General features: G+C 36.5%; 1 protein-coding gene across 1 annotated transcript in view; it reads right to left on the bottom strand.

Moving 5' to 3' along the window:
- YME1L1 (YME1 like 1 ATPase) overlaps positions 1-23968 on the bottom strand; it is a 44385-nt gene that overhangs the window by 15029 nt on the left and 5388 nt on the right. The window contains exons 2-8 of the mRNA XM_040645321.1: positions 20395-20526; positions 16372-16534; positions 14290-14388; positions 8944-9053; positions 7033-7183; positions 6544-6627; positions 4035-4117 (exon numbers count right to left, since the gene is read on the bottom strand). Of these exons, the coding sequence (XP_040501255.1) occupies positions 4035-4117; positions 6544-6627; positions 7033-7183; positions 8944-9053; positions 14290-14388; positions 16372-16534; positions 20395-20526 (822 nt within the window). The remainder of the gene's footprint in view (positions 1-4034; positions 4118-6543; positions 6628-7032; positions 7184-8943; positions 9054-14289; positions 14389-16371; positions 16535-20394; positions 20527-23968) is intronic.

Here is a 23968-nt window from a genome sequence, read left to right as displayed (position 1 = left end):
GGAAATTAACCTGAAGGCTCCCTTATAAGTGCACACACAAAAGGGTTTTTACCCAACTCTTTTTGCCAATTACGCGGTCTCCTCACATATCTCAACAAAAAACATTCTTAACTTCTTACGTTTTCAAGAAATACTGCTTCCCCCAGTTAACAAGGACTTATATTCACAATTCTAGTTAAATGTGTCAGCAGCATTTGGTATAAACAGAAAGACTACCTACCTAGTTTCAAATCCAGAACTTTTGACCTGGTTTATAAGCTTCAAGGGCAAATTATGTGGGCTTCAAATATATCAATGAAATGGGAGTCTGTGTTCAAGTTATACCATTAATTTGTGATTATTAGATTATTTTCATTATAAAGAATTACCACTAGATCATAAATGACTTAGTTCCTTACAAATGCCAAAGGATGGAGACTGAAACATAAGCTATAATGTACTGATATTGCCTTGTAAATGGCTGTGGCAAAAACGGTTTAAAAGATTTAATCTCCCAAATAAAAAAATAATGGAGAATTAAGATCCCTCACAAGAATAAAGCTCAATCTGGTCAACAAAGATGGCATGTAAAATATTAGCTCAACTTTAAAAACCCTGATATAAGATTAAGAAAGCTGCCTATCAGGGGCGCCTGGGTGGCTCAGTCAGTTAAGCATTTGCCTTCGGCTCAGGTCATGATCTCAGGGTCCTGGGACTGAGTCCCACATCAGGCTCTCCACTCAGCGGCAGGTCTGCTTCTCCCTCTGCCTCTGTGATCTCTCTCTCGCTCACTCTCTCTCAAATAAATAAAATCTTAAAAAAAAAAAAAAGCTACCTATCAGAAATTAGTCAGTATACAACCGGAAGTAACAAATACAAGTACCTAGAGCCAGAATGATATCAAAGATGAATGCAGAAGAAATAATAGTGGTGGCAGTATGCTGAACTGGAAAGCAAAGACTCTTAGAGACGACAAACCACCATGACTTGACTCTACCACAGAATATAGACCTAGTGTTCTAGACTTCAATTTTTCAAGGAAAAAAAACAGACATCATTAAAAATGTTAAATATCAATTTAAATTAAAAGCGCATTCATGTGTGTACTTTTATGTAGTTATTTTAAATTACACTGGCATAATAATACATTGGCAGCCAATCTACAACCCTACGCTAGACAACTCAGTGGGGAAAAAAAGAACTCAAGTACACTGGTCAGGGTTAAAAAGAAACTACCTGACAAGAAGTGTACTAAGACATGAAACATCTCTGGGCTGAAGGGCATTATGAAAATCTAGAATCAAACTCATGACTCTTAGATTCCTAGATAATTGTCAAGGACCATTTCTAGAAGTGTACAATCATTAAAGAGTAAAAAGGTTTTTTTTTTTTTTAGGCTTAGAATGGTCTTTGAAAATTACTGATTGAATTATTAAAACTTGATAAAATGTAAAGTTAACAGTTGTAAGTAAAGCTCTGTCCACTCCTAAGGAGAAATGCATACATATGTTCACCAAGAAACATAAAAACTATTCACAATAGCACTCTTTAGGCCAAAACTAGAAACAACCCAATGTCTACCTAATGTAGAATATACAATATTGTGATATTCATAGAATACTATGCAATGGGGATGGATGAAGTACAACTTCACGTAAAAACATGGATGGATCTCACAAACATCATGTTGAGTGAAAGAAGCCATATACACTACATGTATTATGTTTATGTAAAATTCAAAAGCAGGCCAAACTGATGTATGTTATGAGACAGAACGACAATTATGCTTGCGGTGGGAAGAAAGGGACACTAGGAAGTTTCTGGTAGTATTTTATTTCTTGAGCTGGATGCCAATAATATACTGAGTTCGCTGTGTGAAAATTTATTAGGGTATAGATTTGTGATTTGTGCAGTTCTGTATGAATGCTAAGCTTCAATAAAATTTATGTTTATAAAGAGATTTGGGGGGTGCCTGGGTGGCTCAGTCGGTTAAGCAGCTACCTTGGGCTCAGGTCATGATCTCAGGGTCCTGGGATCGAGCCCCAAATTGGGCTCCATGCTCAGCGGGGAGCCTGCTTCTCCATCTCCCTCTGTCACTCCCCCTGCTTTTGTTCTCTCACACTCTCTCAAATAAATAAATAAAATCTTTAAAAAAAAAGTCCCCCCCAAAAATAAAATATATATAGATTAAAAAAAAACCTGGCCCTTCCTTTATTAAAATAAGTTTTTTAAATATTCAAAGATATCCATATACTAAAAGAAGGCTAAAATACATTTGGTCAAGGTAATAGATGACTTTAAATTGTAGGAAAAAGGAAAACAGATTAGATGTCACCTACTACTCAAACTACATTTTCTCTGCCGAAGCTCTGTGTCAAGGAAATTCCCAGTTGAGGTATATAAAATCTATATAGAAAAATAGAGTTTAGGGATCAAGGCAATGAATGAAGTTGTAATAGCTGTTATTATTATTTTTATGGCAGCTATATAAAAAATTATTCCTACATAACCAGAAATTCTAGGCAAGGAAATGACATTTTTATCCTAGCTCTTTAAGATTTGGTAAAACTGATCACAGGTACCACCTACTGGCATACCTGTTTTGGTAAATGTCATAAATTACTTTGATCTATATAAATTTATATTTTATAGCAATGACAGCAATATAAAATTGTTGACAGTAATTATAATATTTGTTTAGATTAGCACAGAAAACTTTGTGACAATCTAAAAACTTTATGAGGTCCCCATTTCTAGTATTATCAGTATGTCTTCTTCAGCTTCGTAATGAGAATTCGACTCATTGCAAAAGAAGTGTAGTATATTGAGGTATATACATTGCAGGGAGAAAGTAAGAAAGCCTTCCTGACCATAATCTCAGCACAGGTTCAATGTAGAGCAGGCTGACTGCACACCTTACACAAAGGGCGAAGGGCCCTCTGCACTAATGAGTCAAGTTTTCAAATACTCAGTGCACCAACCTCTTCCTCAATTATTGCCTTTTTTCAACTCCAACAGGGCTCACAGCTGTTTAAATTGCAAAGGGAAGGGAAGGACCTGAGCCCAAGTATGCAGGGATGTATACCTGGTATAAAACTATCATATTGACTCCTGATACTTTATTCCCTAATAGCTGAGGTTGTGAAAAATATTTATGCATAGAAGGGAACAGAGTGTGGAAAGAGGAAGAGCTCTCATTCTACTCTATATTAAAGCGGCCTTTTTATTGGTGAGCAAACAAGTCAGGCGCATTAATTCTTCAGGATCTTTGCTCTCTCTCTTCCTCTGGCTAGAAATGTTCTTTGCTCAAATGCATGCATGGTTTAGGCACACCTGGCTGCTCAGTCAGTAGAGCATGTGATTCTTGATCTTAGGATTGTAAGTTCGAGCCCCACATTGGGTGTAGAGTTTACTTAAAAATAAAATCTTAAAAAAAATACATGCATGGTTTACTCCATTATCTTCAAATCTTCACTCAAATCTCACCTTCTCAGTCAATCATACACTGAATACCCCCATTTAAAATTGTGACCTTTCTCTCAAAACTCCCAATCCTCTTTATGCTGCTCCATATTTTTCTCATAATACTTCATCATTGTTGAACATACTCTATTATTTCCTCATATGCAGTATCATTGTCTAGTTTCTGTTAGAATTAACCATCCATGACAGCAGAAATTTATTTCTTCTAACCCAGTATCTGAAAGAGGCCTGGAGACTATGTAGTGAAGCTAAAAGTTACGAGGTTTTAATCATGGCTTGGTCTTTTCTAGTGTCCAGCCCCCATCCAGGAACCCACCAGAGTAGCCTCAGTACAAAAGAAGGAAATTCCTAGGGATTTAGAAACCCTGTGTCAGACATCAGGATCAAAGACCAAACTGTAGAACCAAGACGCGCTTCGTGCTCTTGTCACTTAGGGAATTACAAGAGTTTTAGCGCCTGGAACTGGAGGTAGAGACCAATATATGCATTTTCTATTTTACACCTTTAAAATCAAATATTGGCCTTACATAATAAAAAAATTTGAAGAGAGCAGGGTAAACTTTTTAACTTACTCCTTTAACATGTTCAAAGGTGACATTTTTCATCTGGACAGGATCTACTGCAGAATCAAGCCCCGTTGTTGTCCGGAAGCGGACTAAAGAGAAAAAAAAAGAAATGTTTATATACTTGATAGAGTCAAAAAATTCCAACCACCTTATTATTCAGATGTAAGAAAGTACAGAAAAATTATATTTAAGTTTACATACATTAATTCATAGTGAAGTATAGAAACTACATCTGGATTTCTAGACCATGTTCAAGGAATAAATGACTCACATTAAAATGACATCTTTATACTTTCCAATTAAAATGAGAAATCATCTCCCTCTTCTGTAATATCTAACAAGAGAAATTTAAACCAATCATTCTCAAACTCCACTGTGCATAAATATCCCTTGAGAAATGTTATTAATGCAAGGTCTCAGGCCATGGTCCAGAACTTCTGGTTTGTAGATTTAGGAAAAGGCCCAGGAGAGTTCGCATTTTTATCCATCACCTTAAATTATCCTGATACAACTGGTCAGGGATGCATACTATGAAATACATTGCCTTAAACCTAGCATAAAAACTGGGACTGGCATTTTTTTTTTAAAGGGTAAACCTTAAAAGAGATTATTTCACATTTCATGTAGCCTCCTCCTCTAGCAACTGTTAGTACTTGCCCTCAGATGATATTTATCAGTAATGACATCATTAAGAAAGACAGTGAAAGTTTGGAAGGATAGTAAAATACTTATGATCAACTACAAGGAACTATTACAAAGCTTTCTTAAAACCTCTCCCCTTTGGTTAAACTTCCCTACTAAGAAGATATAAGTGAGTAAACAGAGCAATTTCTAATTTGCTCAGAAAAAAACAAAAATATTGTCTTTAAGACAGAAATTTGGATGCAAAAAAAAAGTAGGCAAAAATACAGAGTTTGTTTTAAACACTTAACATATTAAGCATATACAAAGCTGGAAGAGCAAATGTACTACAGTAATTCTACAACGGACACTAACAGTTTTAGCCCACTAAAATGTTTATTTAAGGATCTACACAGATGGACTTAATAAATAATGCAATTAAATTTGCAGCCAAACCACTTGAACCTTATAAGAAATTAATTACCGAAAGGCAATGCACTTCATAGTTTGATATGTATTTTGCTTAACATAAGAAATTAAGAAGCAAAAACATAATAATCAGAGCTAATCCTACCCCTCCAGTATCACACAGTGCCCCTATACTGGTTCTGTTTTGAAAATAAGGAGACAAAAGAAGGTGACTCTATCCATAAAAAGAATATTCTGAGGCGCCTGGGTGGCTCAGTCAGTTAAGCATTTGCCTTCGGCTCAGGTCATGATCTCAGGGTCCTGGGATTGAAACCCACGTCGGGCTCCCTGCTCAACGGGGAGCCTGATTCTCCTTCTGCCTGTTGTTCCCCCTGCTTGTGCTCCCTCTGTATCAAATAAATAAAATCTTAAAAAAAAAAAAAAGAATATTCCTGAATGTTAAAATCTCATCTCAAGTTTGATGCCACAAAAAACTTAAAATATCTGGGGTTACATGCAAGTTCTGAGATGAAATCCTGATCCAGATCAACTGATATTCTTTAATTGCACATCAGTTTTTTCTCTCAAGGTAATCAATCATAAAGAACGTAGAGAACATGGGGTAAAAACTGAATAGCTGAGAAAGCAATAGGAACCACTTAAAACAGACATTACTACTTCATTTTAGACTGGCAAACTGAGAAAATATGAGACTCATTTAAGGCAATTTTTAATTGTATACTAAATTTATACATATATTTTTAAGATTTTATTTATTTGAGAGGGGGAAAGAGAAAGCACACAGTGGGGGGAGGGACAGAGGCAAAAGGAGGCGCAGAGTCCCCACTGAGCAGGGAGCCAATGCAGGGCTTGATCCCAAGACCCTGCGATCATGACCTGAGCCGAAGGCAGACCCTGAACCGACTGAGCCACCCAGGCTCCACAAATTTTTATGTATTTATATATTATATATAAATTTTTCATTAATTTATTAGTGTGTCTTTGAAATAGGGGACTATTTCACTTTGTATTGCTATTATAAAATTCTCCTACATGTTTTTTAAATTTTTAACTGGACAGGTATAACTTTTTAGAAGTCTGGAAAACTAATAGAAGCTAATCTAACAGTTTTGCTGTAACATAATCCTTGGGACTTCAACAAAATATTATTTTCTCAAAAATAAAACTTGAAATTTGTACAGTCTGAAGAGACTTTTCCTGTAATCTACAAAGCAATGTAAACATGAGCCCTGTCAACGCAGACGGCATGTAACCATAACAGATTAAAACTTTTCTACTTCAATGCAAAAAACAATCTCAAATTGACCCAATCTGTGAAGTGTTGACTTAGGAAAGAAAGGCCTAGATATTATAATGGTAAATGCTTCCTCTCTCCTAAGTCTAAGGCAGACTAACGAAGAAAAAAAAAAATCGAGTATTTAAAAGATTAAAAAAAAAAAGTCAGATAAATAAAAAGAGTCTTTACCAGATAAAAATGGGTTTTTTAAGAGTCCATAAATGCCAAACAGCAGCAGAACAAAGAGAATCAGACGAGTTCGTCTCAGAGAATCTGGAGGAGGAAAAAAGAACCCTAAATCAAATGACAACAATGACAAATGACAGCTTGATGTAGAGCAAGCATTAGGTTATAGATGGTAATCATATTCCATCACACGCAATTTTGGAACCTGGCATTCTTTTATACAACTGCCATGATTTCCTTTCAGCACTCTGTTATCAAAAACTTCATGAAGGCACTCATGTTTCTGTTCTTGACTTTGGTTCTCATTTAAGAAAAGGGAAAGTACCAACAGATATTTCCATTTTGACACAGCTTAAGTTACAAATATAAAGGAATATAACCAATGAAAAGGTGCACACTTGTTAGAAAAAAATATTTGTAATCACTTAAAGGTAGGACTATAACTTCCTTTAGATATTCTTCCCCAATATGGATGGTGTTAAATTCACTTACCATTGGTTTTTTGCGTTAGTGCTTGAGCTTTCAGAAAACCCTCTGCAAAACCAGTTTTAAATGCATCTTGGTGAGCTTCAGGTATATTTTTGGTTTTCATGAGTTTGTCCAAGCTCTCAACATCTGTTCCTCTGTCCCGCAAAAGGAACCCCTAAGTACACAAACAGTGCATCAGTACTGACTATATAGATAACACTGCCCAATAATATAATGATCACTCACAAAAAAATTCATTCAAAAATTCTAAAATTTCTGATTTTTATTGTCCATGAGAAGAATTACACTAAGATTCAACAATAAATTACTTAATCATTGGCTAGGAAACTAACTTTGGACCTTACACTTGCATCAATTGATTAATATAAAGAAATTCTCTGTAAGAACACTATACTGAAAACAACAGGTCGCATGTGGACTTAGGGTTCTGATGGCTTGATGTTCACACTCCTTTATCTCTACTACAGGAAAAACCTCATTAATTAAATGTTTATACTTGGCCTTGCAGAAGTTCTGAAAATGTAAAGATAAATAATCAATGATCTGAATGTTCTCAGTCTACTGGGGAGAGATACACAAATAACTAATTTTTTGAAATCATTTTGATATTATGCTAGAAGTGCTAGGTCTGGGGGTGCCTGGGTGGCTCAGTCGGTTAAGCATCTGACTCTTGGTTTCAGCTCAAGTCATGATTTCAGAGTCATGGGATCAGCCCCAACACTGGGCTCTGAGCTCAGCAAGGAGTCTGCTGAAGATTCTTTCCCCTTTCTTTCCCTCTGCCACCCTGCTACTCCTCCTCCGTTCACATGCAATAAATAAATAAAATCTTAAAAAAAGAAAAAGAAAGAGGTTCTAGGTCTGGTGGTAAAATAAATGCTACCTCAGGAAGTCAGGAAAGGCATTACAGAGAAGAGGATTTCTAAACCACAGGGAACACAAAGCATAAACAATTTGACATAGCCATGAAATAACGGGCTTTAGCACTCAGAATTGCAAGCAATCTTGTATGACAGGACTTTAAAATGCCAAGAGACAAGCAGAGTAGAGGTTCAGAGGGGGAGCCATACTGAAAGATGAGAACAGAAAAATGGCAGGCAGAGGCCAAATGGATACTACAGCAGGAACCTGACAATAAAGCAGAGGAATACAATTATTACATTAAAACATTTTAGAAAGATGGTGGGTTAGTGGCAGTTTGAAGGCTGGACTGAAGGTAACAAAACTAAAGGCTAGAAGACTAAGGGGCGCCTGGGTGGCTCAGTCAGTTAAGCATCTGACTCAACTTCCACTCAGTCATGATCTTGGGGTCATGAGATCAAGCCTCACAATGGGCTCCACACTCAGTTGGGCTCCACGCTCAGCACAGAATCTGCCTGAGATTCTCTCTCTCCCTCCCCCAAGCATGTGTCCCCATGCGTGCTCTCTCTCTCTTAAATAAATTCTTAAAAAATAAATAAATAAAGGCAAGGAGACTAAATGAATGTTTACTAGAGTCCCTTAGGCAAAAAATTGTTATAGTCCATCTATGCAGTGGAACTGGGGATGAAAAGAGACAGATCTAAGAAATATTTAAGAGGCTGGATCAATAGGACTTCAGTGATTAGTGGATGTGACAGGAGAGAGAAGATGAACAAATCAAAGTTGATCACCAGGTTTCTAGCTTGGGCGGATGCTATTCATTAACATAGAGAACACACAGGTAGGTGTTTAGGGAAAAAAACAAAAGGAGATGTCTAATAGGCCAAAGGAGAGACATGACTGGAGCACTCAGAAGAGTTGTATGGTAATGATTACACAGGTTATTAATCCTTTAGAAAATCAACTGACCAGTAAAAGAAATCAGATACTGAAGGTTCTCATTTCAGTAATCTGAGAATTATTGCTTTTTTAAACAACAAAAAAATGTCTAATTACCTTTACAAATGATGGTGCTATATGCTGTGTCTCTGCTAATCTTTCAGAGGTGGACTGTAAACGTCGAGTTCTTGATTTCAAAGTTTTAAAACCCCGAGACTGTATGAAAACTGAATAGGACAGTATCACATTTACTTCTCGTTTGCAAATTTTTACAAGAAAAATACCTAGGATTCAAAATTGACACCAAGCCCATACATCCTAAGTTTATTATCTCATTTTTTAACACAGTTCTTTGCCTGACACTTCACTACCCTGGTAATTAGTCATTAAAATAGATTGAATCTATAAAATAACTTTATACTCTCTTGGTAATTTTAAAATATGAAAAAAAAAAAAACCCAATCATGAGTATCAAATAAAAATCAGTGTCTAATTCCTCAAACCCCAATCGCTCTTCCCAGAAGTGACCACCGTTAACAATTTCATGACTGGGGTGCCTAGGTGGCCCATTCGGTTTAGCGTCCGACTCCTCATTTCAGCTCAAGTCTTGATCTCAGGGTTCTGAGTTCAAGCCCGCATTGGGCTCCACACTGGGCATGGAGCCTACTTAAAATAAAAATAAAAATAAAAGAATAAAAGCTTTGAAAAACAATTTCATGACTACACTTCTATGTATTTAAACACGTTCTTTCTATAAAAATAGTATATCATTTTTTGCAATTATCTTCTTGCCCTTAACAATAAATATATCATGGATATTTTTCAGAACAGGTCAGACAGTACATTCAATTTAATGGCTCTTAATATTTTTCCAATTTATCAGTGTATAGCAATTTGAATATTCAACCACTTTTCTACTATGGACATTAGTTTGTTTCCTATTTTCTTACTGCTAAAAATGCTTCAGTTAAAATTCTTGTACATATCATCTTCAAAGCTAAACTGTGAGGTTTGAATTATTTAACACTAAGAAACTGCACTCTAAAAAGCTGTTACTGATTTATATACCCACCAATGAATAGGAGTATCCTTTTCTCCACATCCTTTGCAACACAGATTAATATAAATTTTTATTTTTTTAATTTTCTAAAGATTTTATTATCTGTCAGAGAAAGCACAAGCAGGGGAAGCCAACAGGCAGAGGGAGAAGCAGGCTCCCCACTGAGCAAGGAGTGCGATGTGGGACTCGATCCCAAGACCCTGGTATCATGACCTGAGCTGAAGGCAGACACTTAACCAACTAAGCCACGCAGGCACCCCTATAAATTTTTTAATTTGTACAAATCTGATAGACAAAAAGCAGTGTCTTGTTTTAATTTGCATTTCAGATTATAAATGAGGGAAAGTTTTGAAAAACTTTTACTTTCTTTGAATATTTTCTTTAGTAAATTATCACTCATAATCTTTCCCATTTTCATGTATAAAAGGATGCATGTTATGTATACCAACTTTAAGTCACATATATTTGAAATATTTAATATCTTTGTCTTTTGATGCAGCAATTTATAAAGTTAATATAGTCCTATCTTTTAATCTTGTGTTTTCTGCATTGTGTTTTGATTAGACAGCCTTATCCTCAAACTAAGATTTTGGAGTCTACTAGGGCACCGGGGTGGCTCAGTCAGTTGAGTGTCCAACTCTAGGTTTTGGCTCAGGTCCTGGTCCTAGGGTCATGGGATTGAGCCCCGTGTCAATTTCCACACTGGGCACGGAGTCTGCTTGGGATTCTATCTCTCCCGTTCCCTCTGCCCCTCCTCTCTCTCTCTCTCCCCTTCTCCAAATAAATCTTAAAAAAAAAAAAAAAGGAGGGGCGCCTGGGTAGCGCAGTCGATAAAGCGTCTGCCTTCGGCTCAGGGCGTGATCCCGGCGTTATGGGATCGAGCCCCACATCGGGCTCCTCCGCTATGAGCCTGCTTCTTCCTCTCCCACTCCCCCTGCTGTGTTCCCTCTCTCGCTGGCTGTCTCTGTCAAATAAATAAATAAAATCTTTAAAAAAAAAAAAAAAGGAATCTACTGACTTTTAACTTTAGTTCAGACCTTTACCTATTTGGAACTTATTTAAGATTAAAAAAAGAATCTGATTCTCACTAGGCCCAAGTTTATTTTTTTATTTTACTTAGGCCCAAGTTTATTTCTTAATTTAATTTTTTTATTTTTTTAAGATTTTATTTATTTATTTGACAGAGAGATAGCACAAGTAGGCAGAGCAGCAGGCAGAAGGAGAGGGAGAAGAGGCTGTCCGCTGAGCAGGGAACCTGACACGGGGATCAATACCAGGACCCTGGGATCATGAACTGAGCCAAAGGCAGCCTTTTAACTGGCTGAACCACCCAGGTGCCCCTTATTTTTTTATTTTTAAGTAATCTCTACACCCAACTTGGGGCTTGAACTCACAACCTTGAGGATCAAGAGTTCATGTTCTACTAAGAAAGCCAAGTGCCGGGGCGCCTGGGTGGCGCAGTTGTCAAGCGTCTGCCTTCGGCTCAGGGTGTGATCCCAGCATTCTGGGATCGAGCCCCGCATCAGGCTCCTTCCTAGGAGCCTGCTTCTTCCTCTCCCACTCCCCCTGCTTGTGTTCCCTCTCTAGCTGGCTGTCTCTGTCAAATAAATAAATAAAATCTTAAAAAAAAAAAAAAAAAAAAGAAAGCCAAGTGCCCCATTTTACACCCAAGCTTAAAATCAACTTCTTGGTTTCCAGAGCAAGTGTTTAGGGTTTTGAACGCGGTTGCAGTGAATTAATAAATTTGGGCATAAATTAAAACTGTATAGTACTGAGTCCTTTCAAAGAGGATTATGGCATTCTCTCATTTTATTTTACTCAGCCCTTTTATTTCCTTCAGTTAAATTTTACAGGCAAATATATACACATATACACACACATGTGTATATACATTATGTTGAATATTTTTGTCAGGATAAAAGATTAAATGGGTTTGGAAGAAACTATAAATAAAACCTATTGCTAGAATATAAGAAAGATACTGATTTTTACGCATGTATCTTATATGATATGAGAGAAGCCTTTCAGTTGATTTTCTTAAGTTTTCTGATAAACAAACATGTTACCTGGTAAGCAAAAACAATCATAATTTTGACCCTTCCTTAAACTTCTATAACTCCTCTTTAATCACATTGCTTAAAACTTCCAAATTACTCAACAAAAACAGGCTACTACATATCTTGTTTCCTATATTAAGATCCTAATAGATTTCCTTTATAAATTTTAAAACTTCCTATTCTAGTTTTCTACAACTTTGTAGGAAATTAAAATCTTTCACATGCCTTTTTCATAAACTGAAATATTGTTCTTTTCTAATCTAGTAACGTAAATTAACATACTTCCTAATATTAAATCACTCTTGTATTCCTTAATCATATTTTTAAGCACATTTCTGTATTTGCTTTTTCAGGTTTTATTGAGGATTTCTGTATTTAAATTATTAGGTGAAATTGCGAATATATTCCTTTTTATCCTAACATTTTAGTAACAGTAATCTCGTGGAATAAACAGGAAAGCCTATTCTACCTTTTTCTTTACTTTGGTCCTGGAAAACAGAACACAAACCATAAAACCATCTGAACCTAAGTGCCTCTGGGGCAATGGGATTATATTTGAAAAATATTATCTTTCAAATTTTATAGTTATTATTTATCTCTTTTCTTGAGTCAATGTTGTTAATTTATAACCTGGATAATTATTTCAACACATTTTTATTTATACACACTCTTAAAAGTTTTAAATCTTCTTTATCTGTGGCTGTTACCACTTTTTACTTTTAACAGTTTCTCAATGTTTTTAATCAGACTGCTCTATTTTCTTGTTTTCTCAAATTAAATCTGTTCTTCATTTAATTAAGTAAAACTCTTTCTTGGTATTGTATTCATTTGATGTTTTAAACATATTAATTTCTCACATTCATTTAAAGATTCTCAAAATGAATGTTGAATCAATTTATTTTCCATCTTTCTTATTTCCTAATAAGTTATACAATGCCCTCAGCATCAGCTGGCCCTCAACATAAAGATTTTGATGTTGATTTTCACTGTGGTTCATTACTAATTGTCTGTAATTTCAGTTTCTCTTTCCCTCAGTCATAAGACATTTAGAAAAGTATCTTTAAATTTCCATAGTTAGGAATTTTTTAAGTTATTCTTTCTGTTATTTGATTTCAAATTATATGATCAGAGAACCTGACCCCTAGGTTATAACTTTCCAAAAATTAAGATATTCTTTATACTCTAAGACATGCTCAATTTTTATAAGTCTTCCATGAATATTTAAAAATATATCATCCTTCTTAAAGAATTCTTCTGTCTTCGGCATTAACCATATCTTCAGAGCATTACTGGTCTCTGTGCCCTACTTGGCACCTCTCTTTCCTGCTACAAGTTTTCCTCAACATGTGGAGATTCTTGCTGATCCAGTTGTAATTGTAAAGAGAATACAGTAATCCGTACTGATTGTAGATAGGTTTCCTCTAAACTACCAAAGTGGTAACTGCATTTATACTACAAAACATGGACTTATTAATGAGTGAGCAGGGTACATTTAGTGTACGACTCGAATCCATTATTTCTCTCCTTGGCCTCAATGCTCACACACAATCTTCAGAGACAGACTTCTCTACACACACCCTTTATTACCAAGGTGTCTTTTGCCAATTGTAGCGTAAAAGTTCCAAGCCCTATCTGTTCTGGGGCTGGCCCACTTTTAACAACCTTTCAGTTCAACTGTTCATGAATCATCCCAGAGCCCAGTATTATTGACTTGGAAATGGGTTTTTTTCCTAACTTCTACTGGAAATAACAGCACACACTTCTTTCGTTTCACACTGAGTTCCACGAAGGTAGGTAACATGTCTTTTTCATTTATAATTATCACTGTTACCTAACAGCTATCACTAGTGTCTTGTATTAAATAAATATAAAAGCATGCATAGTTGGTTTTGCTATCAATGTGATGTCATGTATTTCTTACCTTACGGAAAGTCCTCAAATTTCTGGTCCACTGATGAAACCCCTCTGCTGCTGCCCTGACTTTTTCTGCATTTTAAATTTTTTTCTGTCATTGCAATTGATTGGAACAATTTTGAAAATGAAATTTTAGAAATATGGGGAAGTGAACAAACATGCTTAATTATGTTGAAGGTACAGATAAGCTCCCTAATGTTTGATTTACTGTGGCATGTAGCACTTATCACTCACATTCAAAATTCAGCTATTTATATATTTTCCAAATTAAAAATCACAGACATACCCAAACTGACTCCAAATACTCTATCAGTTCTACCATGAGCTACAAATGACTATTTATAAATATTAATATGATTAAGAAAGATAAATCTGAATCTGTTAAATAAATCTATTATTTTTTTCAAAATAAATACAGTTGTTGTTTCATACCTGGCCAGCACTGAAGATCTGAACAAATACTTTTAAGAGTTCTTGAATGTTGTCTGTACAAGCAAGAGGAACGTAAAGTACTAAACATATCTAAGTAACCTGGAGGAAAATTGAAAAAAGTAAATTTTCTACTTACCAAGCTAAAAAAGTCACAAAATATAATAATTTTACCAACTATTAAAAAAACTGAAAGTATGAGTTTAGCCTTTTATTTGTTCATATGGCTCTGCTTTTAGGAGTTTTTAAAAACACTGCTAATCACAGTTCTTCATCACTTTACTATCAGTTACCCATCAGATTATCTTTTTTATCTGATATATGACTATAGCTGCCAATGAAATTAAATTCAAACCAAACGGTAAAAGATACATATGTTTACCTAACGTTACTTTTAGTCAAGAGCACAAAGAGATAAAGAATTGATACTTCCTAGGGACAATTTCAAAAACTCTAATAAATAATGTGATTTAACACTGTAAACCAGAAGCACAGTTCTTTCCCTCTCAAAGCTTCTGGTCACTGGGTTTGAAGACAGTTCCTTCCGTAGCTGGAAGCCATCAACTTTGGTGATCCTTTGAATTCCCATTGTTGACTAATGGGCCCCATCCTACTTTACCTCCATGATCCTAGAAAAAGTAAAGAGGAGCAACAGAAACTGGTTCTAATCATCCCAATATCCCAGTCAGAATTCAGGGATTTTCCTAAGAATCAACAAACCCCTTTCTAATACTTCTACCTGCCTAAGCCAAGAAAAGAGCTCATAAGGAACCTTAAAAAGAAATGTAAATATGCAGACAAGAAGAGCAATAGTAATACTACTACTACTACTACACAACAAGGACAGTAACAAAAATTTTACTCTACTGAACACTTACTATGAGCCAAGTAGCATAGTATAGGCTAATAAACTATTTATATTATTTCATTTGATCCTGCAAAGTGAAAGAAGGAGTATTTCCTCATGCTTCATATGAGAAAACAGCAGTTTAGAGGAATAAAGTAAATGCCACAGCCACTCAGCGGCAGGACTGAGTTTGATCCTAGTCTACTTCTCACCCTTAACCACTCAGCCTCAGGACTTCTCTCAGGAAGGAGGTAGCACAGCATTAAGAAACAATAGAAGCAGATTTTTAGTCTAAGCCCCCAAGCTCAAAAACTTCATTTTTCTCACCGTTGAATTCTTTACTTATCCTACAACCCATATATGAAATAAAGGCAATAGAATGATTAGTAAATGAATTAAGTTTGCACAAAGTACAGCTTTAAATCAAACCTTTATTACAAAACTATTTAAACTTGCACTTTTGCTCCTGGGCTGTTATAGCTTGTACTGATTTTTAAACATCAATAAAAAAACAAGTATTTTGGTAAGTTCTAACATTCATTGTTTAAGTATCATCCAAAAAGAAACTCATGAAGCTGAAACCCCTTCTACAAACTACCCACTTATTATAACACCAGATTGTTACAAGACTTAAATAAGAAAATATACATTCTTTAAAAAAAAAAAAAGGACTATTTCTTCAATATATTCTCAGAACTAGTATGGTTCTTGGAATCCAATAAATGTTTGTCACCTAAAATTAAAACAATACTCCGCTATTTCACAATCTATGTAGTATGCTATAGTAGATCCTAGGACAAATAAAGAACCCTAGTGGAAAAACCAGTAATTCAGGAAGATTACATTTCATTTGGTAAAGTCTTAAACACAGTCTAGACTGTTTAGTTATACGTATTGTACCAATATTAATTTCTTAGTTTTGACAAATGCACCATGGTTAAGCAGGCAGTTACCATTAGAGGAAACCAGGTGAAGGATAAATAGGAACTCAGTACTATCTCTGCAACTTTTCTGTAAATCTAAAATTATTCCAATATGAAAAGTTATCAAGGAAAGGAAAGGAAAGGGGAAAGGAAAGAGGAAAGAAAAAAGGAAAAGGAAAAAGGAAAGGAAGGAAGGAATGGAACGGAACTCAGGAAAGAACCTGATACACAGTAAATGTTAATAAATGCTATCTGTTAAATTATTAGTAACTACAACAGCTTACTTAAATTGGAACAAATAATATACCAACTTACCATATTTATTTTCAAAGAAGGACTGTGCAGAGACATGAGATGTATGCCAATGGGAAGAAACGCTCTTGCCTTTACAAAATCCAGGAAGCAGACTGTCTACCAGTTGATCAATCTGTCCAATTTTTAATTCGGATAATCCAAGGTCTCTTAAATTAAGTACAGGCTGTAAAAGATTGAGTCAACCAAGTCAGCATTATTATCAAGATATTTAACTTAAAAGAGTCCTTATTAGTTGAAAAATTATGGATTTTAAAAATCTAACAAAGGTATTGATTCCTCCTTTCTTTCTAATATTTAAAAACTAAATTGGTGGGGTGCCTGGGTGGCTCAGTCATTAAGCGTCTGCCTTCAGCTCAGGTCATGATCCCAGCGTCCTGGGATCTAGACTGGCATCGGGCTCCCTGCTCAGCTGAGAGGAAGTTCTGGATGGACATTCTAGTTATCAATTTATTGTCTCCTAGCTCCTCTTCATCCTTTTGGTTGGCTCCATAAACAATGATCTGGGCTCTTTAAATATTTTTTTCTTTGCCAGCTGGGACAATGTTAAGCTTTGTCAGTAAAGAGCACTGGAGACACTGTAAGAGGAAAGTGTTTTTGTTCCTGGTTCTGGTGTGCTCATTCAGCAGGCTCCTATCTGTAGCACCCATGGTTTCTCTAGCATCTGGCTGCCACTTGCGTAGCTTCTTGAAAACTTGGCTCCTATAGTAAACAGTAGCTAGCAGTAGCAGCTTTTCCAGGAAGAGACATTCCCATGAACAGCTTTCCCTGCTACCCTGGATGGCAGATTTCCATCAAGTGCAGCTAGCATGACACCAGTGACTTCTCAGCCATTCAGTGAGCCAAGGCCATACCCTCTTCCAATAAGGTCAGGACCTCAGCTCGCAGGTGAAGAATTCTTCCTGCCAGGCTCCATCTCAGTCCTAACAGTATTAGCTACCCTTAAATGTACCAGTACTGTGTATTTTAGAGTTTATTTATTACTAGCCAATCCCTAGTTATTCCAATCCCCTAAAAAAATAGGGTTTTAAAAATATTAAAACAAAAAAATTACCTAATTTTTAGCATTAAACTTTCACTGTTCAAATAACTATAAGGTTTCTCTCTTCTGGTTGGAGCCAGACTGATAAAGAGGAGCTAAATCCACTATAAGTTCAAATACACTGGAATGAGAGAATAGCCAAGTTTGGACTCTTAACTTAAGGTCCCTGAAATTCTCTCCAGCGGGGTATTTTAACAAGGCACTAAATAAATGACTTCAAAGATTTAAAGTGAATTTAGGGTTGGAAATAGATATCTGGGAGTTATCAGCATACACACACACACACACACATTAGGTAAAGATATGAAAATGGGTAACATGACCTGGGAGAAAGTGCATAACAAAAATTGTATCAAGGATAAATGCACAGCACACCAAATATTTAAGGGCTGGCAACAAAAAACAAGCCAGCAAAACAGAAAGAGAAAAAAAATCATCAATGTGTAACATCACTCAATTCAAGGGAGTATTTTGAAAATAGTAAATGTTCAGCAAGACCAGATGCTGAGGAAAAGTTGAAAGAGATGTGGCTTTTTAAAAAGGCCTATATTTAGGGGCGCCTGGGTAGCGCAGTGGTTAAGCGTCTGCCTTTGGCTCAGGGCGTGATCCTGGCGTTCTGGGATCAAGCCCCACCCCACGTCAGGCTCCTCTGCTGGGAGCCTGCTTCTTCCTCTCTCACTCCCCTGCTGTGTTCCCTCTCTCGCTGGCTGTCTCTCTGTCACATAAATAAATAAAATTTTAAAAAATAAAATAAAATAAATAAAAAGGCCTATATTTAGCACGAAGGAAATCAATGACTTTAGTAAAATAAGTCTGTAAAATGGTACAGAGTAAGAACCAAACTATGATGAGATGTAGTGTGAAAAAAAAGTTTAGCAAGTACAGTTACGAGTTAGACTACTATTTCAAGAAGTCTGAAAACAAAAGGAAAATAAGCTTTTGAAGAAAGCTGAAGGAAGGTTAAATTTGCATTGTAGAGTGATGTTTGGATGAGCAAGACTTGATAAAAGCAAAGCCACCGCATAGGAAAGGAGGTGAGAGTAGAGATGAGGTAGGATGCTTAAGGAGAAAGAAAAAATTCTGTAAAGCAATAAAGAACACTCACTAAAAACAAACAGGACTAATGAGGGTGTATCAAAAGTTAAGAACATCGATTCTGTATCTGAGACCATTATTCATAAGCTCAATATTGGCTTCTAGAGTTTTGCTACTTTTCAAGCCCCTGACCTAGCAATTTCACTTAACGAAATAGTCTTTAGCAACACAGACAGTAAAAGTGATGTTGTTTATAGCAAGAAAAAATTAGGAACAATATCCAACAATGGGATACCATACAATGAACACTTTTAAGTCATTAAAAATATAGAAAATGGTGGCGCCTGGGCAGTCCAGTCAGTTAAGCGTCTGCCTTTGGCTCAGGCCATGATCCAGGGTCCTGGGATCAAGCCCTGCATCGGGCTCCCTGCTCAGTGGGGAGGCTGCCTCTCCCTCTCCCTCTCCCCCTGCTTGTGCACACACAGGCTCTCTCTCTCTCTCTCATAAATAAATAAAATTTGTAATACACACACACACACATATATAAATAAAATACATGGCATAACAAGTCCATAAAGACTATTAAATGAACAAAGCAGAATCTAAATCAGCATACACAGAATGATCCAATTATAAAATTAAAAAGTACAGGAGCTCCAGGGTGGCTCAGTTAGTTAAGCATATAACTCATGATCTTGCCTCGGGTCTCAATCTCATGGTCGTTGAGTTCAAGCCCCACACTGGGCTCCACGTGGAGCCTACTTAAAAAAAAGAAGTATAAGAGAAAAAGAGAATTGACATATAAATACAAAATGTTAACAGCATTATCTCTGAGGAACAGGATCACAGGAGAATTTTATTTCTTCCACCTATATTTTCCAAAATTTCTAAAATGAACTCAATATTGTTATACGTAGCAATTTTGACACATGTATTTTCATCAGGCAGGCTCTCTTGGACTATAACTTGGGAGAGGGTTATCACCACAGTAGAAAGAATGGATTGCCTATAGAAAGAAGCAACAGAAATTGGGTAAATGTTATAAAAAGAAAGCCTGAAGATGCTGAAGACAAACTTTTCATCTAATTAAAATTTTATCCCAAGACTGGCTCCAACCCTCCCAAGAAGTGAATACTTTTTCAACTCCTCCTCTACTGTTCTTTGCCATAGCCCCTGATATCAGGACTAAGAACGTAAGTTACTTATGGAGTAAAGAGGTTTTAGGAAATTTAACTACAAATTATAATGTTTTCTATGAAACATGTATTCTGAGCTACATGCAGCTATCTTACTAATAAACCTTGTAAACACAAAGGTCCCTAGGCTGCAAATTCCCTGTATCCTCGGAAACACTGATTTTATAATCCTCTGAACACTGAAAGTAGTTTCCTAGCGTATATATTTCACTTTCAGGTACCTATATTCTAACTATTCGGTTACACTGAACACTCCTATAAGGCAGTAGATGGTAATTTCTTACTATTCTACCTTCCTTGAGACTTGGGAGACAACTATGGTCAGTTAATTGTGGGTTCACTGCTACTGCTGGAGCAATACAAAATATCTAAATGGTATCACACAACTAGTAATCTAGGAAGTGATTACCAAATACACTTCCACATGACATTTTTTTAAGTAGGCTCCATGCCCAACATGGGGCTCAAACTCACAACCCTGAGGATTAAGAGTCACCTGCTCTACCAACTGAGCCTGCCAGGCACCACCGCCACGTGAAATTTTTAATAAATGTTAAAGAATAAGACAAAATAACTTTTCTATATGTACAATAAAGCCAGAATTAAGACATCTTTAATCATAAAGGAGATAAGCTGAAGACAGAAATCACCTTGTTACAAGTGCCTAACAATAGAAAGATATTTCAGACATGTTCACAACATACTAAGTCAAAAACGCTGTTTCTCACACAATCAGGGTAAAAACTATTTTACCTCATTGCCAGGAGCCTCATGCTCAGGAACTACATCTCCATGGTGGTTTTGAGAAGCTGACGCACCGACAGAAAAAGATGTGTTTTTTGGTGAATGGAAGGCATTGATGAGGTGACTCAGAGGAACTGTAACCTTTTAAAAGAAGATAAAAGGTGAAATTAAGTAGTGTGCTTTTTAAAATTAAAACAAAAAAATCTTTTTATTATCAGGATCTGGGATTTGTAAAAAGTTAAACACACTGTATATCAGAACTATATATTACAAAAATGTAAATACTCAGATTTATTGCTGGTAGGAAAAAACAGGTAAATTCTTCCAGGACAATATCTGGCTATATGAATCAAAAGTATTAAAAATATGTATTTTATTCCCCATCAATCTAATTTCTAGTAGTTTATTCTAAGAAAACAATCTGAAAAGTGCTTGTATATGCATAGATAACAATTTTCATCAAAACATTTAAAAAGCAGTGGAAAAGTAGAAGTGTCCATCATTAAGGGAATGGGCTAAATAAATGATACCACCCAAAATGAAGTATTTCAGACATTTAAAAAAAAGTAAGCATATATCCAGAATTTTATTCTTCTCAACTTCCTCACTACACCATCCTATTCTCATCCTATCCTAAGTCACCATCACCTATACGTAGATTTTCGCAATAGCCCTCCTAACTACTCTCCCTGATCCTGCTCTATTAAAAACAAAGTCAGATCTCATCACTCCTCTGCTCAAAACCCTCCAATGGCTTCTATTCTCACTCACAATAAAAGCAGAAGTCCCAAGCACTGTAACACAGAAAGCCCTCGCCAAATTTATCCACCACTAGTTCTCCTTCATCCTCTCTGCTCAAGCCAGACTGGCCTCCTTGCTGTTCCTGGAAAACACCTAGCAAGCCCTCACCTCAAGAACTTTGCATTGTTTTATTCCCTTTTGTCTAGCTTGCTCTCCGACTTCCTTCAGTTCTTAACTAAAATGTTATCTTTTCTTGAGTCTTTTCCCTAGCCAACCTATCTAAAATTTCAACAACCCTCCCCTAAAAAATATTCCTTATCCCTTTTCACTGCTCCATTTTCTCTTCTTGACACTTTCAGTATCTAACACACTTTATACATAACCTACTTATTTTATCTGTAAATTGTTTATTTCTCTTTTTTCTCTCTCTCAACCAATTCTGACACCAGCTATTTGTCCAACAATCCAATTCTGAAACTAATGACCCAGTGTTAGTGCAGAACTCACAGGTTAAAGGCTCAGTCCCAGTCTGTTCCCATTTCAGATACCACTCACAAGTCCTAAGCCATTCATACTTCTGATCTACCAGCTATAAATCAGGGTTTCCCTCATCCTCCTACCCAGCTTTGATAATTTGCTAGAACAGCTTATAGAACTAAGGAATATACTTTACATTTACTGGTCCATTAGGAAGGAAGGAAGGAAGGAAGGAAGGAAGGAAGGAAGGAAGGAAGGAAGGAAGAGGGGGAGGGAGGGAGGAAAGAAGGAAGGAAAGGAGGGAGGGGAGAGAAGAAGAAGAAGGGAAGGAGGGAGGGAGGGAGGGAAGGAGGAAGGAAGGAAGGAAAAGAAAGGAAGGAAGGGGAGGGGAGAGGAGGAGAAGGGAAGAGAAAGGAAAGCCAGATGAACAGGTACAGCAAGAAGGGTCTAAAAGCACAAGATGTGGAGTGTACCACCCTTCTGCACAGTGCATCTTTGCCCTGAATCTCACTATTGAAGATCTTCTACAGAGATCAATCCCCAGGCCAGCCCTCCCCTCCCAAAAGCCAGGGGGTTAGCGCTGAGACTTCCCACCACTTTATCACGAGGTCTTTCAGATGACCAGCCCAGCCCTGAGGCTGTCGAAAGGGTGTCCTAAGTCACCTCATAAGCATAAATCCAGGTGTGATCCAAAGGGGTGCCTTAAGAATAAGACACTCCTAACACATAGGAAATGCCAAGGGTTTTAGGAGTTTCATGCCAAGAAATGGGAACAAAGACCAAATATTTACTTTTTATTACATACCAGTCTCCCACTAAAATGTAAGCTCAATGTAACAAGGGATTTTTTTTCTCTATTTTATTTTATTTATGTAATTACTCAGTGTAAAATTGTTAACAAAAAGAGTTAGGTGTCGCTGGAAAAAGACAGACATAGCTTTCTTGACATAAGGCCCCCTAGCCATCTTGTGAAGGGTATAAGGACAGCTACTATCAGGCCAGGACTCTAATCATATCAGGGACAATAAATCAGTGGTAAAACTCCCAGAGTTCAAAAGTGAAGATTGACCTTCTTATCTCTGCAGGATCTAAATCCCTTTAAACACTCAGATATTGAACCAACTGGAACCAGAAAACTGATGGTACCATCCCTTGCTGGCCCTTGTGACTCTGACCTGGACTCAGTCACTTTAAGATAACTTTTGCCCCAATTCCATGATGTATTCCCCATTGCACAAGCCTCATCATGAATATGTATGAGCGCTTAGCATAAAACTTTCCCAATTTTGTTATTCAGGAAAACACCACTTTGGGAAAGATGCCTGGTGTTCTCCTTTACTTGCTGCAAGTAAGACCTTTCCTTTTCCCATTCTTTGGCTTGGCTGTCTTTTGGTTTGTCACCAAGAGACAAATCCAGTTTTCAGTAACAAAATGTTTTTACACAATACTCACAAACTTACATACTTTAGATTTTATTTTTCTCTATCTTATTCATACTGTATCCCACTGCAACAGTAATGCACACACAGTAGATACCAAATAAATATTTGAGTAAATGAATAAATTAAATGGATTCTTACCATACAGGCAAACCTCATTTCATTGTGCTTCACTTTACTGCACTTCACAAATACTGCGTTGTTTATAAATTGAAGGTTTGTGGTAACACTGTATCAAGCAAGTCTTTTGGCACCATTCTTGCAATAGCAATTGCTCACTTTATGTCTCTTTGTCACATTTTGGTAATTCTCACAATATTTCAAACTTTTTCAATATTATTATATCTGTTATGGTTACCTATGATTAGTGATCTTTGACATAAATACTGTAAATGTTTTGGGATGCCATGAACCACACCCATAGAAGGCACTGAGCTCAATAACCTTTGTGTGTGTTCTGACTGCTCCACCAACGGGCCCTTCCCATCCCTCTCCCTCTCCTTGGGCTTCCCCATTCCCTGAGACACAATATCGAAATCAGGGCAATTAATAACCCTACAATGGCATCTAAGTGTTCAAGTGAAAGGAAGAGTCACACATCTCTCACTTTCAATCAAAATCCAGACATAATTAAGCCTGATAAGGAAAGCATGTCAAAAGCCAAAATAGCCTAAAAGCTAGGCCTCTTGTACTTTGCCAAGTTGTAAATGCAAAAAAAAAAAGTTCTTGAAAGAAATTAAAAGTGCTATTCTGGTGAACACACAAATGACAAAAATGCAAAGGGGTCTTCTTGCTGAAAGTTTTAGTGGTCTCGATAGAAGATCAAACCAACCACAACATTCCCTTAAGCCAAAGCCTAATTCAGAGCAAGGCCCTAACTGTACTGAATTCTATGAAGGCTGAGAGAGGTGAAGCAGCTGCAAAAG

This window comes from Ursus maritimus, unplaced genomic scaffold (genome assembly GCF_017311325.1).
Source record: "Ursus maritimus isolate PB19 unplaced genomic scaffold, ASM1731132v1 scaffold_31, whole genome shotgun sequence".
Taxonomy (NCBI): Eukaryota; Metazoa; Chordata; class Mammalia; order Carnivora; family Ursidae; genus Ursus; species Ursus maritimus.
This window is presented reverse-complemented; position numbering and strand designations above follow the sequence as displayed.